Raw genomic sequence first — 14417 nt, 5'->3', positions numbered from 1 at the left:
TTGGTGGTACTGTGATACTGTGATAATTCACTACTAATTACAGAAAAAAAGTCAATAAATATTATCAGGGCTTTCAAAAGCTAATTAAGGATGCTTTAAAAATGGAGATAAATTAAAGTGTTTGCCGATAGGAATGAAAAAACAAACCCACTGACTGCCTGGCCTTCAGTGTGTCTCCTCTTTGAAAGTAATCACTGATTTAAAGAGATGTTATCAGTCTGATAGAACTTCAAAGCTCCCAGAAGAAAAATGGAATTTAGAATCATAGAATCAGTCAGGGTTGAAAGGGACTGCAAGGATCTGCCAGTTCCAACCTCCCTGCCATGCCTAGGGTCACTCTACTCTAGATCAGGCTCCTAACAGCCTCATCCAGACTGGCCTTAAACACCTCCAGCCATGGGACCTCAACCATCTCCCTGGGCAACCCATTCCAGCCTCTCACCACTCTCATGCTCAACAACTTCCTCCTCACAGCCAGTCTGAACCTACCCAACTCCAGCTTTGCTCCATTCCCCCCAGTCCTGGCATTCCCTGACAGCCTAAAAAGTCCCTCCCCAGCTTTTTTGCAGGCCCCCTCTCAGATCCTGGAAGGCCACAAGAAGGTCACCTGGGAGCTTCCTCTTCTGCAGACTGCACAGCCCCAACTCTTTCAGTCTGTGCTCACAGCAGAGCTGCTGCAGCTTCTGAGCATCCTTGTGGCCCTGCTCTGGACACACTCCAGCATCTCCACATCCCCCTTGTAATGGGGGCTCCAGAACTGGATGCAGTACTCCAGGTGAGGTCTTACCAGAGTGGAGTAGAGGGGGAGAATCACCTCCCTGGCCCTGCTGCCCACACTGCTCCTGCTGCAGCCCAGGCTCTGCTTGGCTTTCTGGTCTGCAAGTGCACACTGCTGGCTCCTGTTGAGCTTTTCATCCACCAGCACCCCCAAGTCCCTCTCCTCAGGGCTGCTCTCCAGCCACTCACCTCCCAGCCTGGATTTGTGCTTGCCCAAACCTCCAAACCTGCAGAACATCCCTGTGAGCGCTATTCCTCCCCGCTGCAGGGTGCTCCCACTCCATGTCCAGGTGGAGGATTACTTGCAAGCTCCACCCAGTAGCCTGGATCCCTGCCAAGTAAGTTCTAAGCAGACACATTTATCTATGTCGCTTAGTAGCAAGAGGAGAGCTGTCATGATAGTTTAATAGCACCTTTTTGCCTTTTATTCAATAGTGATATGGATAGTGTGCTTTTCCTTAAATTACACTACGAGGAATTATATGAATACAGTGGCAATTTCTGTTATACTTAAGCAGGCAAATTTCTCTCTGCCACATAATTTACAGAACTCAAATTCAATAAAACATTACATGATGGTCCATTACTGTTATCAATTTGGAATAATCCATCTTCATTTTTCATTTTACTGGAAAATAAAGTGTGCCAAAGACAAAGTGGAAGAGGGAAAAAAATAAATATATATATATATATGCCTGAGAAGGTAGTTTGTGTAAACTTAAGAGTTCGTTTTAAAATCACACAGAGCCATTTACTGCATCCAAGTGTTCTCCCTTGAAATAGCAGCTGCAGGAGCACAGGCTTAAATGCACAGAAGTTTTCACACAGCACAAAAGCCAATGCATTCCAGCAGCTAATATTTTAAACAAGCATGGGGGTGAAGTAGAAAGGAGGAGAAAAGAACAATAACAATAATGACAACAACAAAAAAAAAGGAAGCACTGAGAAGTACTCAAAGAATATGAGACAAAAATACCTGCCTGAACATGAGCCAGCAGTGTGCCCAGGTGGCCAAGAGAGCCAGTGGCATCCTGGCCTGCATCAGCAATGGTGTGGTCAGCAGGAGCAGGGAGGTCATTCTGCCCCTGGACTCTGCACTGGTTAGACCTCACCTTGAGTGCTGTGTTGAGTTCTGAGCCCCCCAGTTTAGGAGGGACATTGAGATGCTTGAGCGTGTCCAGAGAAGGGCAACGAGGCTGGGGAGAGGCCTTGAGCACAGCCCTACGAGGAGAGGCTGAGGGAGCTGGGATTGGTTAGCCTGGAGAAGAGGAGGCTCAGGGGGGACCTTATTGCTGTCTACAACTACCTGAGGGGAGGTTGTAGCCAGGAGGAGGTTGCTCTCTTCTCTCAGGTGGCCAGCACCAGAACAAGAGGACACAGCCTCAGGCTGCGCCAGGGGAAATTTAGGCTGGAGGTGAGGAGAAAGTTCTTCCCTGAGAGAGTCATTGGACACTGGAATGGGCTGCCCGGGGAGGTGGTGGAGTCGCCGTCCCTGGAGCTGTTCAAGGCAGGACTGGACGTGGCACTTGGTGCCATGGTCTGGCCTTGAGCTCTGTGGTAAAGGGTTGGACTTGATGATCTGTGAGGTCTCTTCCAACCCTGATAATACTGTGATACTGTAAAAAACTGCCACTCATAGGAAGAAGAAAAGTCACAATAGTCAGGTATGGCTAAAGCAGCCTCCTCTCCCCTTCAGGAAGGAGGAGCTGAGAGGTCAGGCTCAGAGAGCAGCACCCACGCTCCTGTCACAGCTGAAAGACAGGCAGCCCCAAGTTACAGTTCCGACCACAACCATGACTAACAACATTTTTGCTCACACGGTATGCACATGTCACCCTGCTGTGCACCAGGTTAAGCTGTGCCTTCAAGCCCAATGTCAGACTTGCTTGTGGGAACTCAAGCTTTCTGTTCCCTGACTCATGTTCACATTGAAAACCAGGACAGAGCTGGCAGGAGAGTTTATTTGGTGAGAGCTCTGAAGGTGGTTCAGCCAAAAAAACACCAACAAATACTTTGCACCAGATCTCTCAAGGAGAACAAAGCAGAGCAAAGAGCCTTCCAGGCACATTTGCAGAGGCAGGCTGAGACTGCCAGCTGACAGCAGGTTGCAGCAAAAGCTGCAAGGGGCACTGTGCTTTGAGGGGGCTGTACCAATGCATCAGTGCCATCACCTCGCAGCTAGTTTGTGCCACTTAGGCCAGTGAGCTGATCACAAATGCCTTTTCCTGACCAGCATAGCACAATAAAACACTGAATTCACTCTATCGAGAGTGGAGGTGGATGCACAGAGCACTGACATCAGCTGGGAAAAAAATATCCTGTTTATTAACTCAGTCAAGCAGCAACTGAAACATAAGTTTACCAAAGTCACCCTAGCAAACAGAAAGGCTGGTAGCCACATTTGGTAGCCATGCTCGAGGTGAAACTTGGATCTGCTAGCACAACTCCTGACTCAACAAACTTTTCCGTGCTGCACTACAAAGAGGTTCTAACAGGATTCAATCTGTTTCTTTGCAGTCAGTGAGCTGGAATCACAACTGCTGAAGAACAAATAACACTTCAGACCCTACTGTGCTCTGAAGCCTTCCTAGAAGGACGACTGTGAAACTTTTTGTGGGGAGAGGTGCTCTGAAACCACTTATGCTCCCCACAACAATTGTTCTATTGTGCCTTTATAGATGCTAATTTTCATTCAAGTTATAGCTGTCTGGACTGCTCTTTGATTAAACTTTGCAAGGCACATTCCCGAGAACTTCACTTTTTGAAGTTAAGGGTAGGGTGGAAGTTACCCAGGAAGATATTAAAGGCATTTTTCCATTCTTCTGAGATGGGGCTGAAGGGTTTTTTTTAACCCTGCCTTATATCAGATGATAATTTAAAACTAAACACCCTATGTTTCAGAATTAATTCTAATAAATCCTTTCCTTTGAGCATGGAGAAGGCAGAAATGTTTCCAGTCAACATTTTTGCCCCCAAAATCAATATTTCTTGAAAATTAGGGACAAGCATTTACCATGCTAAGGTGGCAGAACCCTGCCACTTAGCCACTGAGTTGTGTTCATATTGTAGAGCGAAAGCCTGTAAAAACAAGAGGTGCCAAAATCTTCAGGCAGTTTAAAAGCCCATTTTTATTATCAAAACATTAAGCAAAATTGCTCTTGCAGTTTATAGTTCAATTCCTCCCTTAACTTTGGCACTGAAAGCAAATCTCTCCCCTCATCTAAGACCATATCTTGACATCAGGGGGTTTTTACACCGAACTCCTAACTGATCTCACTGCAATCTTCCGCCTTTACAAACTGATGGTGTGATATGGTCCCTGGACACGACTCGAATATGCTGTGGCAGTTTAAAAAATGTCAGTGGTAAGCCTGAGTTAGCTTTTTTATCTCAGAAAACAGCAGATGAATTTAAAGAAGCTTTTCACTTGCTCTAGTGAAAAAAAAAAAACCCCAACAACCCCAAAGACAAAAGATATTACATCAGCGTTAGAAAATAACTTCTAAACAGCATCAAGTTATTAAAGTGCTGCCCTACTTAGAGTTAAACGTGATGTATCCTCAAATAAACCACAGTGAATTCCAAAGTACAGCAAGTAGAACAAATGTACATGTTTTCATCACCACAGATCTCTCTGCCTATGCTTATACTTGGGCATTGGCTGCTACCATGAACGATTTTTAGCTTAGCAAAGGTGAAATGTGCCTGCAACAAACTTCTCTGGATCTCGGTGGGGCTTTGCTTCATGCTTCAAATGAAAACTATGCTGATATATATCTTGGCAACACTGAGGCTCATACTGTGTGGGCTTTGAGTATGTTTCCTTTCACTTCCCTAAATTTGCCCCAATATGTAACAAAATACTACAATATTTGATGGTGCTAACTGCAAATACTAATTTGGTTAGCTAAGATAATTTGCAGCATATTGTGATATTGATCTGTGTTCTTTCAAGTAGATTTGGGTTAAAATTGCCAAAATACATTAAATTTATGTTTCCTATCTCTTGATAGGACTTGTTTTCAGTTCTGGAGCCCCTACTACAGGAGAGATGTGGAGATGCTGGAGTGTGTCCAGAGCAGGGCCACAAGGATGCTCAGAGGGCTGCAGCAGCTCTGCTGTGAGCACAGACTGAAAGAGTTGGGGCTGTGCAGTCTGCAGAAGAGGAGGCTCCCAGGAGACCTTCTTGTGGCCTTCCAGGATCTGAGAGGGGGCCTGCAAAAAAGCTGGGGAGGGACTTTTTAGACTGTCAGGGAGTGCCAGGACTGGGGGGAATGGAGCAAAGCTGGAGGTGGGGAGAGTCAGAGTGGCTGTGAGGAGGAAGATGTTGAGCATGAGAGTGGTGAGAGGTTGGAATGGGTTGCCCAGGGAGGTGGTTGAGGTCTCATGGCTGGAGGTGTTTAAGGCCAGGCTGGATGAGGCTGTGGAGAGCCTGATGCATGGCAGGGAGGTTGGAATTAGGTGATCCTTGCAGTCCCTTTCAACCCTGACTGATTCTATGATTCATTTGGGGGTTTTCTCCCATTTTGGGGTTTTCTCCCATTTTGGGTCACTTTGAACACATCTTACCAAGCTGGCTAACCATGTCTGTGGAAGCACTGAACCAAACAAATATTTACTAACATTTGTAGTAAGAAAAACATAGCAATCAGGAACCAGTACTTGCAGTAGGAATCTGGTTCTGCAGTTGCATTCCTTACATCTCAAAAGCATCTTCCCATTTGTGTCGTATAAATTCAATTCCCAGTCAGAACCAATCCTCCTTGTATTTCAGGTAATGAGGACTGCTTGTTTAGCTAGATGCTAAACTAACTGACAAAAACTGAACAAATTACTTTAGAGAGGGGAGAAAGTTGAGGGGAAAACAAGCTATTTTTAAGCAAGCCTGAGAAAGAAATAAATATATAATAAACTATTTATTTCCTGATTTAATTGCTCTGTTCAGGTAAGACAGCAGCTGCAAACCATTGTAACTTGACACTACAATTGTTAGTTTAATATTTTACAATCATGCTATTAAATATTGTAATCAACAAACCTCTATGCTGCTGACTTGTAAATACAACAAGTGACAGTTGCTTGTGCCTCAGGTATGTAATCCCTGCTTCAGTTCATGTGTCCCCTGAAATCTATAATGCCAGTTATGTATTGTGTGCAGCAAAACTCTATGCCACTAACTTGTAAATGTAACAACAATGTTTACAAATATGTAAGGGCTGAGCACCAGGAGGCTGCAGCCAGGCTCTGCTGGGTGATGGCCAGTGACAGGACAAGGGGCAATGGGTGGAAGCTGAGGCATAGGAGGTTCCATGTGAACCTGAGGAAGAAGTTTTTCACTGTGAGGGTGACAGAGCACTGGAACAGGCTGCCCAGAGAGGCTGTGGAGTCTCCTTCTCTGGAGATATTCAAGAACTGCCTGGATGCATTCCAGTGAGATCTGCTCTAGGTGATGCTGCTCTGGCAGGGGGGCTGGACCAGATGATCTTTCAAGGTCACTTTCAGTCCCTGATATTCTCCATTCTAATTGACAGTTGCCTGTATCTAATTCAGAACAAGGGGACACAGTCTCAAGTTGTGCTGGGGGAGGTCTAGGCTGGATATTAGAAAGAAGTTCTTCACAGAGTGATTGGCATTGGAATGGGCTGCCCAGGGAGGTGGTGGAGGCACTGTCCCTGGAGGTGTTCAAAAAAAAGCCTGGCTGAGGCACTTAGTGCCATGGTCTGGTTGACTGGCTGGGGCTGGGTGCTAGGTTGGCCTGGATGATCTTGGAGGTCTCTTCCAAGCTGGTTGATTCTATGAAATCCCTACTTAAGTTCACATATCTCAAGACCCAGATCTTGAAAGCATCTCCTACTATTAAAAGGAAAGACATACACCCCACTGAGCTCTAGAGGCAATGCATTCTGTGACTCTACTTTTTTTCAACCTAAATATTTAAGGCAGTAATAATTCATAATAACTACAAATCACTTGCTAAGCCAAACCTGGTGCCAGTGCATTTGAAACAGAATTTTTATTCTCTGAGTTATTTAGGGGAGAAATCCACATTTCAAAAGAAGTCCAAATATTCATATTTTTTTCCCTATAATCTACAGTGGACAAATATTTGTTCATCAAATTTAGAAGTTGAAAAAAAAACAAAAAATGTACAATACAAATCAAATGTCCCTACATTGAAAAACAAAATATCTCCTATTTAAAAAGAAAAGACAGCAACCAAACCTATTTTTATTTTGTTAAAACAGGCCTCCAAAATTTGGAGATCTGCTTATTTGCATTGGATATACTGACATTTCTTCCATAATTTCTGCTTGATTAAATTCCATGCAACATGGCATTAAGTTAAATTCATAGAGCAGAATAAATTATAACAGGGTTAGCTTCTAAAACAGGTGTAAAAAATAACACATTATAGTGTTACTTATCAGCTTTGCTAGGGCTAGCTTTTTCTGCATTGAAAAGCTGAAGTGTATGTTCTGATGTGGACATCGACAATCTCTCAGCAACTACTGTTTTTTGCAACAAAAATACATGGAAAGAGTACATGATCTAAAAATAATGCCTTTCCTCCCCTTTTAATCTTTTCAGAAGCCTGGAAAAATGCTGTTAAGACTGTCAGTGGAAAATAATAAACTGTGTGCTGGGCTGCAGCAAGAGCAGTGTGGGCAGCAGGGCAAGGGAGGGGATTCTGCCCCTTTGCTCTGCTCTCATCAGACCCCACCTGGAGTACTGTGTGCAGTTCTGGAGCCCTCAACACAAGAGGGACATGGATCTGTTGGAGCAAGTCTAGAGGAGGGCCATGAATACGATCAGAGGGCTGCAGCAGCTCTGCTATGAGGACAGGTTACGAGAGTTGGGGCTCTTCAGTCTGGAGAAGAGAAGGATCTGAGGAGACCTTGGTGTGGCCTTCCAGTATCTGAAGGGGGCCTACAGGGAGGCTGGGGAGGGCCTATTGACAAGGTCTTGTAATGACAGGACAAGGGGGAATGGGTTTAAACTGGAGGAGGGGAGACTTAGACAGGATGCTAGGAAGAAGTTCTTTCCAGTGAGGGTGGTGAGACACTGGAACGGGTTGCTCAGGGAAGTTGTGGCTGCTTCCTCCCTGGAGATGTTCAAGGCCAGGTTGGATGAGGCCTTGAGCAACCTGCTCTAGTTAAAGGTGTCTCTACCTATGGCAGGGGGTTGGAGCTGGATGATCCTTGAGGTCCCTTCCAACCCAAACCATTCTATGATTCTATGATAAATAATAAGAAAAATATTAAGAGTAAAAGACCATCTCCAGTACACCTGTGAAAGAAGAACAGGTTCTTGGGTGCATGCATGGGGTCAGCACGGTTACACCTTTGCAAAACAAAAGGCAAGCTGCTGAGTGACTTTGTGAACTGCTCTGCATGGAGTTGTTCATTTCCTTTCTAGAGAAGGTTTAGCTACTCACAAACCATCACAAGTGGAGAGGAACCAAGGCTATTCACAAACCATCACAAGTGGAGAGGAACCAAGGCTATTCACAAACCATCACAAGTGGAGAGGAACCAAGGCATCTGTAAGAACAGCAGGTATTTCCACAAACCAATCACTGAGGCTTTCTGTACTGCATCAACACTGGGCACTGGACACTGGTCCTGCAAGGAAGCATGACTCCTTCACAGGAGCTAAGCGACAAGTAGAAACGAGGAGAGAGACTTAAAAGGTGATAGTTACTAAATAGAGAGAGAGAAAGAAGGCTCACTCGGACGTTAAGGAAAGAAGAAGCAGAAGCTGACTGACCTGAGTTCGGTTAAAAGCCACACGTGCAAATACTGCCTGGGAGATTCCTGCTCGTTTCAGCTCGTCACGGACCCACTGGTAGATTTCGGAAGACACCTCTGTGTTGGTTGAGACCTGCTGCTCCAACGGCTTGTTCATCGATCTACTGACAGGAGGAGGGTGGTTCAAGTACTGTTGGTTTAAGGACTGTTGGGCTAGAAGTCTGTTCACTGCATACTGTTGGTTCAGCAACTGGGCCATTACCAGCTGCTGATTTACCAGCTGAGGGCTAATGGGAGTAGATACAAGTCCGGGGTGCAGGTTTGGAAGCGGGGTCCGAACTGACGGTTGACTGCCATGAGAAAGCTGAACAGGGGATGGAGGCTGTTCGGCTGTGTTCCCTGGGACTGGCTGCTGACCAAAGTTGACATGGTTGGCACCTTGTTGGGATAGTTCAGAAAGGCTATCCATCTCAACTACAATGGAAAAGAAACATTGGGAAAGCCAACATAAGACTGAAAAATCACAATCTGAAGGCTGCTCACGAGACATGCCAATATGCAATAAACACTGTGAGAAATATGTGTTTGATCTGATCAATTCGTGGCAAGAGGCCACAGACAAGGGGGGAAGGGAGATTTTGAATGGAGCTGCACTCCTCCTTGCACAACCATCACTAATACACACTGAGGTTCGAGCTGACTACAATCTCCAGCTGAAATCACTGCTGTGTCTGGCTACTTACCTTCAAAATTTACCTACAAATAATCATGCAGTGAATATTTCTTCCAAAAAAAAACTAAAATAAAGTCCAACAAACTGATCATCATTGTCACTGAGCTCTTGGAACCAGCAGAATATCAGAGGCAAAACCATGGTTTCCATGTCACAGGTGCAACTCACCGAGAGTTTGCAAAGGTGCAACACAATCAAACCGAGCATGCAGCTGCGGAGCACATCCCTGCAGAGGTGGATGCAGGGCGCCTCAGACAAAGAGCAAAGAGGAAAGGCAGGAATCTGCTCTGCACTGCAGGAGATGCAGGTGAAAGAGTAAGTGGCTCTGCACAAGGTGTAAGAAGGGTTGTTACAGGAAAGCACATCCTGACCAGAGAGAGAGAAGCTACCAGGGGCAGGTTTTACTCTTTTGGTGGTGCCTCTGTCGCAATATCTGCGGTTCCCAGCCACTGGAAATCCGTAATAAGCAGGGTGGGGTGTGGACCCTCTGCTAATTTCTAGATGCTGCATCAATTGTATGGGACTGCTAGGAACTAGTATAATTTATGTAAATTACACAGATGGGCTGCTTTATCTTGCCACCATGTATGCATGGGGTTTTTTTTTTCAGTGACTTGCAACATGGTTGATTTTTTTTCTTATATTAACTCATCTGCCTTGACTCACCCTCCTTTTTAATTAACAACACTATTTTTTCTCTTTTGGAAACTACAAGAGTTCTTCCTGCTCCCCTCTTGTCCATAACAACACAATAGAAAGTTAACTTTGAGGTTGATGGAAAGGAGCACACTTTTTATCCATGTATGTCACATTTTGAACAAGCTCAGATTGGATGCGTTAGCAATGCTGGTCTGGAAATAGTCTTTAATAAAACCCCACTTGATTTAAGAACAAAACCTCCAGTTAATCTTCACAAAAGTGCTGTAGCAGGTGTGCTTTTTTGGTTGGTTTTTTGGTTTGGTTTGGTTTTTGGTTGTTTTTTGAAAGGCAGTGTCTGAGCTTTTCGTAGTAATTATTATCTTCAATAACGTTCAGGGCAAGACCACACTTTCCTCCACAGAGGTGAGAGCTGGGAGATGAAATCAGCACCTAAATTCCTGCCCACAGTGCTTCCTTCCTCCTCTCTCCTATCATGGGCAGCAATTTAAAAAACAAGCTGGTTGTTTCACAGAGAGGTCTGGTCTGCATAGCCTGAGTCAGTCTCACTGCAGAGCACCTGCTGCTCCCCATCAGTGTGGCTTTGAGGGCAGGGCAGCTTCTCCCCCCCCCCCCAGCATTAGGTTACAGGGGAATACAAGCACATGTATGTTTCCATGCACTGGCTTCATTGTCCCTGAATGAATGAGTGCTGAACTGTCTTAACAGGTCACGTTAGGAAAACTTTCAGAGGTTGCCCCATGCAGGAGTGCTGCTGCAGTGGATGCATGAGAGGATGCTGTCAAAAAGTCACCCTTCCCATGCAGGTGCTCTGCTGCCTTACACATGGACTACCTGATAGCAAATGAAGTCTTACCACTGCCTTTAGTGGTCTCAGAATAAGGGTTCAGTGTTCCAGAGAAAGTACAAAGTAGATAAAGAAGCTGCCTTCGCTAGCGGAAAGTAGAGACCAGCCCAAGTGGGCCATTCACTTAGAATTGTAATTCAAGCAATTATCACAAAAGTGATGCATTGTCTTCATTACAGCCTTAAGCTATAAAAGGCAAGGAACCCATTTTGGTAGATGAATGATTTTGTTTCAAATACCGAAAGCTAAGTCAAGCTAAAAATTCAATCTAAATTGAAGTCTCATTTCTTCATTTTGTTGAAAGCTACATGGAAATTTTCTAACATAAAGTGTTCAAAATTATGTTAACAGGTTTAAGAAACAGTTTTTAAAAGGGTCAATACAGGAAGATAAAAGGCTATTAGAGAGTTAATACATCCCACTGATGGGAATTAGAGAATTAATGCATCCAACTGATGGATAACTTCTCCAGAATTGTACTTGTGGTCACTACAACAGTTATTTGTCACAAATACTTAGAATCATAGAATTCATAGAATCATAGAATCAGTCAGGGTTGGAAGGGACCACAAGGATCAGCCAGTTCCAAACCCCCTGTCATGGGCAGGGAGACCCTACCCTAGAGCAGGCTGCCCACAGCCTCATCCGGCTTGGCCTTAAACACCTCCAGGGATGGGGCCTCAACTGCCTCCTTGGGCAAAGCATTCCAGGCTCTCACCACACAATTTATTTGGTAAAACAAATACCTAAAATGATGAAATTCTCGTTGGAAGGCAGTGACAGTAAGAGAAGACTGTTTCTTTAAACATACATCGGCCAGAGCAAGGAAAAAATACACTTAAAAAAAAAAATACAACAATCAGTCCATCACAGTTCTAAGAACAGGGTTTTTAAACAATTCTTCTGGGTGGTAGAAGTTCTCTCAGATTCACAGCATGACAGCTTTACATCTCTGGCAATCCGAGCCAGTTTGGCTGTTACAACAGCAAATATTTATTTAAATGAATTCTTTCACTATAGATCTACTTCCTACATCTCTTCATCAAACACATCCTAAACTTGTTGTGAAGGGTCCTGGCTTCTTATATGACTGTGACAGACCTCAATGTGACATGGAATGGTGTGCATCTACCACTGTGGTGTGGGGTTTTGAGGGTTTTTGGGTTGGTGGTGGTGGGGTTTTTTTTGCTTACCCATCATATCTTTTGCCTTCTTGAAATGTTTATACCACCTTCCAAATTCCTGACATTTTGCTGCTGAGACATTTGCATAGTAAGTGCTGTTCACAATGGAAGAAATCATACTCTGTGTGAAAAGGGGAGAAGAGAAAAAAAAACACACAACCCTTTAATACAGAGCAGTGCAAGTCAAAGCACAATTTATTTCAATTGTTGAAAACGTTGTGTTTTTAGAAATTGAGAACCATACCTCATTATTAATCCTATTGTCCAAAGCTTTTTTTATAGAACTCATTAATTGAGCATAAAACCCAAACCAGGTTACATTCTAACTGGGAGCAAAAAAGCAGATGTACTAAAGGAAAAAGAAAGTTAATGCACCAAAAAACATCAGGCAATGGGATGGACTCTGAATGGAAGATTCTGATTGAAAGTGCATTTTGTCCATGCCATTTCTGCTTTAATTTTGATTTACCTTTCATGTACTCATGGAAGTTTACAGGCATACAAATCCTAGACTAACTCCAAAAACACAAGCACTGCCCCAAGTAAGGCTATGCTCATTCTCTATGCTAATTCCCTCTGTGCCATTTATCACAGGACAGATGACAGAAAATCATAGGATGAAAGTTTATCTGAATGGCCTCCTAGTAGGATATTTTAAAAGAGGTTTATAGTAGAATAAAATATGTAACAACCCAAAAAGAACTCAAACTGCTTTTTCCTAAATGGTATTTTAAGTGATTCAAAGAGACAGGCTTATGAAAAGCTCTTATTGTCATGTCTAATTCTGTAACTGAATATTAGCTGCAAAATAGATCAAAGGACGTAGGAGAGTTTTTTTTCCCCCCCTCTCAAAGGTTCTCGAGATATCAGATAGCTACAGTGAGAAATTCACCTTCTGCTCAGTTCTGACCAATTTTAAGATAGTGGAATTTACAATGCATCAAACTTTCACTTCCAGTACATTCTTTTACAAAATCAATTAAGACTAAGTCTTGCAAAATGATACCATGCTTAAACTAGAAAGTTATAGTCAGTATCTCGTGTAAGAACAACAAAATTAGCAAAAGCCATTTCAATAGGCTGAACTTTGCCACCCTTTAGATCTCTTAAGTGCAAAGTAGTTGTTTGTAGCTGAACTACAGGAATTGCCCAGCATATTGAGAAAAGAATGACAGTCAAGAAGACAAAACCCTGATTATTATGTTTCTCTTCTATTCAGCATGTAACATTTAGCTGCATTTGTGCTGCTGTAAAAATCAATGTACAGCATCAACCCTTTGTTACACAAGCAGCAATAACCACTGGAAGAAAGCGTTTAGAGTGAAAATGCAATAAATATTACTGTATGTCTCCTTTTATAAGGCTAGTTTGGTCTCTGAGTAAAAGTACCTTGATTATTGATCTTAGTGAAGTTCATTATAACCATTTTCTAATGCATTACTCAGGAACAAGTTATTTGTGGAGTCTCAAGACCGCTAGAGAGATAGTATTATTTATGCCAAATGTGAGTATACCCACTACTCACCAGGCAGCTATTTTAATGATTCTCTGAATCACCAAAATTCTTTACCAATCCTTGATACTCATCTGGCACTTCTGAAATTAGCTACAAGCCTTTTGACAGTGGTATAAAAGGAGAATGAAATCTTAACAGACTACTGCAGCTTTAGCCCGGATGACCTGAACCAAGCTCAACCGAACGCAATTTCCATTTCCATCACAGTAGAAGGTTCATTAATGTGTAATACTCACAAAATCAGTCTTTAAGCTCTTTTACAGATTAAACCATTTTAAACATGGGCACATGATAGATAAGGTATGATTTTAAAAAGTCCTTTAGCTCTGAACTGGTAGACTCTATGAACACACAGATACTGTACATGGAAAACCTTTAGATCCGAGTGTGCAAGACACGGAACTGCACATGTAACGGGCAATCATCCCAGATTAGCTTGAGTATGGTTTCTAGATGTCACTTAGACTTCAAGGTTTTTCCCATTATTTTACTTTGCCCCTTTTAGATGTCATGGAATCATAGAATCAACCAGGTTGGAAGAGACCTCCAACATCAGCCAGGCCAACCTAGCACCCAGCCCTAGCCAGTCAACCAGACCATGGCAGTGAGTGCCTCATCCAGTCTTTTCTTGAACACCTCCAGGGATGATGACTCCACCACCTCCCTGGGCAGCCCATTCCAATGGAAAATCACTCTCTCTGTGAAGAACTTCCTCCTAACATCCAGTCTATACTTTCCCCAGCACAACTTGAGATTGTGTCCCCTTGTTCCGTTGCTGGTTGCCTGGCAGAAGAGAGCAACCCCCACCTGGCTACAACCTTCCTTCAGGTAGTTGTAGACAGCAACGGGGTCCCCCCTGAGCCTCCTCTTCTCCAGGCTAAACAATCCCAGCTTCCTCAGCCTCTCCTCATAGGGTTTATGTTCCAGGCCCCTCACCAGCTTTGTTGCCCTTCTC

The 14417-nt window shown here is 43.7% G+C and overlaps 1 protein-coding gene across 7 annotated transcripts in view; it reads right to left on the bottom strand.

Annotated features, from left to right (window-relative positions):
- The window catches only part of SATB1 (SATB homeobox 1), a 119385-nt gene that overhangs the window by 53845 nt on the left and 51123 nt on the right, over positions 1 to 14417 (bottom strand). For all 7 annotated transcript variants that reach the window (XM_064167279.1, XM_064167284.1, XM_064167285.1 and 4 more), the window contains 2 exons: positions 11956 to 12067; positions 8545 to 8999 (listed from right to left, as the gene is read on the bottom strand). In XM_064167279.1, the coding sequence (XP_064023349.1) occupies positions 8545 to 8999; positions 11956 to 12067 (567 nt within the window). The remainder of the gene's footprint in view (positions 1 to 8544; positions 9000 to 11955; positions 12068 to 14417) is intronic.

The sequence above is a fragment of the Pogoniulus pusillus genome, chromosome 28 (assembly GCF_015220805.1).
Source record: "Pogoniulus pusillus isolate bPogPus1 chromosome 28, bPogPus1.pri, whole genome shotgun sequence".
Classification (NCBI taxonomy): Eukaryota; Metazoa; Chordata; class Aves; order Piciformes; family Lybiidae; genus Pogoniulus; species Pogoniulus pusillus.
The sequence above is the reverse complement of the archived record's forward strand: the minus strand, read 5'-3'. Positions and strand labels throughout refer to the sequence as shown.